At 24.8% G+C, this 4,440-nt stretch overlaps 1 protein-coding gene across 1 annotated transcript in view; it reads left to right on the top strand.

Annotated features, from left to right (window-relative positions):
- Window positions 1-1,218: 1,218 nt before the first annotated feature.
- Window positions 1,219-4,440, top strand: part of LOC119666637 — a 5,155-nt gene continuing 1,933 nt past the window's right edge. Inside the window, exon 1 of the mRNA XM_038075919.1 lies at window positions 1,219-1,267. Coding sequence (XP_037931847.1) covers window positions 1,219-1,267 — 49 coding nt within the window. The remainder of the gene's footprint in view (window positions 1,268-4,440) is intronic.

The raw sequence follows: 4,440 nt of genomic DNA, 5'->3' as shown, positions 1-4,440 counted from the left end.
TTGAACTTGTGTTTCCAAAAATAAAGCTGTAGTTTATAAGCTCGTTCTAATTTAAAGCACGGCAAGTGCTTTGGTTGGTGTCACTAATTAAATAAAAATAAGTGACAATAAAACCTGGAACTTGAGCATTGAAAGTTTGTGCAGCCTTGGCTTCTTGTGGATAAACACAATTAGTCATCGCTTCTAATTTGACAGGCACGAGTTCTAAGCCTGGCACTTGCAGTCCTAACAAATTATATACGGACTTTAAACTAATTAAATAAAATTCGATTATTTCCAAAGACCACTGATGAAGAGTACTTGGCAATACTCGAAACAGCGTTGTATGGTCAGCCAAATTTCAATAAATTAAATAAAAAATTTTTGTCTTTGTCTTTCTTTGCTATTCGAATCGGTCTAACTTTTAAATAGTTTCTTTCGTCATAAAAAGACACGTCATTATCGGCAAGAAAAAATTTACCTTAAAATATTTATTTATTTGTTGCAAAACTTACAAAGAATTAAATCACAAAGTAAGGTTAAGTACAGAGAGTTGAGAACAAGGCCCTCAGCTTGGTTCTGATAATAAAATAATTTTTTAAAGCTTTATTTTATAAATAAAATTGTTATATTATAGGAAAACAAATATAATTAAGTAATAGTCTTATATTAAGTATTTGTGATTTTGCGATCTTACAATTTTTTTCAAATTGTAAGATCGTGTAAGATTGTGTCATATATAAAATGTTGTAAGTTATTACTTACTAAAAACATATACGAGGGGTAAGCAAAAAGTTTTCTACAGATGCTTTAGGAAATATTTATTTATAATTTTATAAATAATACCTTTAAAAAGATATATATATTATTTTTAATGTCATCATAACATTAACTGATAAATCATCATAATTGTTGATAAAATAAGAATTACCAGCTACATTCTAGAAATTAAAGAAATATCAAAATAGAGTACTGATAAAGGTCAACGCCCAATAAAAGACAATGCATATAATAAAATCGATTTTTTGAAAGTAGTAGTAGTTGAAAGTAGTTATATTCCACCACAGCAATGCACGGGCTCATACTTCAGCTGTGAGTAATATTTATTCTCATCTATGTTATCTATCTATGTTATCTGGTCCTATGTTACTATTTATTATCTAATATTATTGTTATATGAATATTATTGTCAAATGAAGAGCTGATGACGAAAATAAATATTTTGAAGACATTGGTGCAATGTATTACTTAGCTGAATTAAAGAAATTGGATCATCGTTCGGAAAATAGTATTGAATTAATAGTCGATTTATTTAAAAACTAAACAATAAGAAATATTTGAAGACAATTCTATGTCAGGAGCCCTCGTATGTATAAAAAGAAATCAAGTTGTCTATCAATGTCAACATATTATATATAAAAATAGTTTAGTGAATTACAAAGTAACTAAAAATTAATTACATATATATATATATATATATATATATATTCATTAAGAAATTGATTAAGCGTCATTTAATTAAAACGTGATTTGATTTCCATTGTAAGATTATCTGGGCACATGTTTAACTCTTGTGCTTGAAAGTACACAACGTGATTAAGAATAAATTGAATTATTTTCGACTATACAAAAAAATAGATTATATATAAGTACAATTTTATAATCACTGAAAATTACTATAATACAATAGATATAATATGTTAACCAATATAATATAGTATAATTCTTGCAGATATCATTTAAGATATTAATTACTTATATTAATATTATTGTTAATATTAATGCAAATTATATAGTTTTTTTATTTGATATCCCCAGAACCTTTACGGTTTTTTATAGCTGGACGCTTGTAAAATATATGTTTCACACAAAATATATATTTAAATAAAAATTTAAATAAAAATATATATATATATATTTCGCTTTCTTGATAGGATTCCTTAGAGTTTTTAAAATTACAAGAGTAAAATTGTATTGTTCATATTATTATTTTATCTATTATATATATTTGTGTTACCGTGTCAATTTGTAGATCTCTTTGAATGTAGCTATATATCTATATAGAGTTATAGCGATATTGTTTCATTGATATATTTTTTATAAAACTAACAAGAAAAGTGAAAAAATTATAATTTCTATCTTGTTAATTGAAGTGTATATTATTTACTATCAGAGATACTGATTTTTACATATGCAGTTTTTGCATAAGATTTGTTATGAGATATAGAATCAATGCTCTATTGTTATATATAGTATTTACTATATCTTATTTGATTTATAAATCTATACTATGATATGTATGGGTGTAATCTTATGGTATATAATTACAAACAGCTACTTTAGAAGCTTTTGAAAGGTAATGCTACCGTCGTTAACTAAATATTTCTTGGACCGACCATATAAGTTGTATGACGGTGTCAAAAAGGGTGAGAACTGGTCATAACTATCAAGCCTCGCAAGGCAGCTTATCTTCGATAGTACTAAATATTAATTTCTATAAACGATATTGAGGGGAAGAATCGTGCCTGAGAAGTATTCGTCAAGATAAACTAGCGTAATCGAATTATATTGCATACACACATTAAGTTATTTTCTTTTTTTTTTTTTGATAATGTCTCTTATATCTCAGGTATTTTATTTTCTATTTAACTTAAAGAACTTTTATACTCATATGAAATAAATAGCTAACATCCAGTAATAGATAGGCGGCAGTTTAAAAAAGAATGTAGTTATAGAAATTAAATATATAATTACCAAAATGTTTGTTATTTTTTTTTTATTAAATAAATAAATACATTTATATAGATTAAAATATAAAAAAAATTAAATACTGCTTTATGTAATTTTGCATATTAATTCTGTGCAACACAATCTGTGCTATTTTCTTATCAGGCCGATATCATGGACTAACAGAAATGTAACAATCAGATTGTTTGACTAATTTTTACAACTATCACTTTACTGCATAACAAAACACACAGAGCATTTGTTTATTAAATTAGAAATTATGATAATTTTATTGAGTATTGTAAAATGTTCTTATCAATTTATATAATTCGTTTGTAATTAATAATAAACAATCAGTGTTCAGAGAAGCTTATTTATGTACTTAGTGCTTCTGCGTTTTATATGTAAACTTTTGGGTTATTTACCTTTTAAATTATTCAGTTCGAAACTCTATCACTTAATTAATGATAAGTGTAAACAAATTTCACTATTTTCATTTATTATCATTTTTATATATATAAAATAATCGATTGAATAATGATTCACCCCATCAAGTGAATGCCGACAAAACACTTTATAAACAATTTAATTTATAAAACTTTTAAATTTTATATTATTTTAATCTGTTTTTTTTTTAATAAAATTATATTTTTATAAATTGAGCACTTTTTAAAATTAAGTTCTACGGCGTATATAGTAGATTTTCAGTTGGAACTGAGCACGCTTTCTGGACGACCGATTAAACAGAAAAAGTTCTTAAACGATTTTCAGGTTTGTATTTATACTGTTCGAATATTTACGGGAACAACAAAAATATTCTTATCTATAGAAATTAAAATACAAAATCACAAAAAAACAGCCTTGATTTTTCATTTTGCAAAATTTAAATAAAAAGGTAATTTATCCGTTGCTTTTAAAAATAGTTTTTTTTTAAAACAGAATTTTGACCTACTTTTTCATATTAGGCTTTTGTATTAAAGGGAACTTATTAGCCGGTTTAAAAAGGCGCTATATATAAAAGAATAATATGAGTATATTAAAAAGTTTAATTTATTTGTGAGAAATATCTTCTCTCTTTTATCCTCATCTTCCAGTAGCGCATAGAGCCTCAAAGAAATGAGAAATATAAAGTAAGAAATATATTATAATAAGGAGTTTTTAAAATAAAGATATATAGAACGTGACAATAAAATCCAATTGTTAGATTATGATAGGCGTATAGACGAAGGAACCAATACAAATTTTATATTTTGATTATAAACAACATCAAAATGAATTTATATTATTAGAGTATAGAGCATAGAGAAACTTATATTAACATAACATTTTCATTATATACTATATACATTATATACCACATTCCAATGAACTCATAATATCAGAGAATGATAAGAACATAGAATAACCAATACAAAATAATTTGGACCAGCATAGAGGAGCTCATATCAACATAACATTTTTATTATATACTATATACATTATATACCACTTTCCAATGAACTCATAATATAAGAGAATGATAAGAGCATAGACTAAACAATACAAGATAATTTGGACTAAATCGAGTTCTTTGAACTAATACATGTTTTAAAAGGTGGTCAACCATATAGAACAAGGTCCTTATTTTGAGATAAATCCAAGCCTATTTTTGAATTTTTTTTAATTGACATATATTAAAACCTAAATATAGAGCGAAAAATTATTGTCTAGATTGAATTAATAATTTTAAATAAA

Source organism: Teleopsis dalmanni, chromosome 1 (genome assembly GCF_002237135.1).
Source record: "Teleopsis dalmanni isolate 2A chromosome 1, ASM223713v2, whole genome shotgun sequence".
Lineage (NCBI taxonomy): Eukaryota > Metazoa > Arthropoda > Insecta > Diptera > Diopsidae > Teleopsis > Teleopsis dalmanni.
Note: the sequence above shows the minus strand (reverse complement) of the source record. Positions and strands in the feature narration are given on the sequence as shown.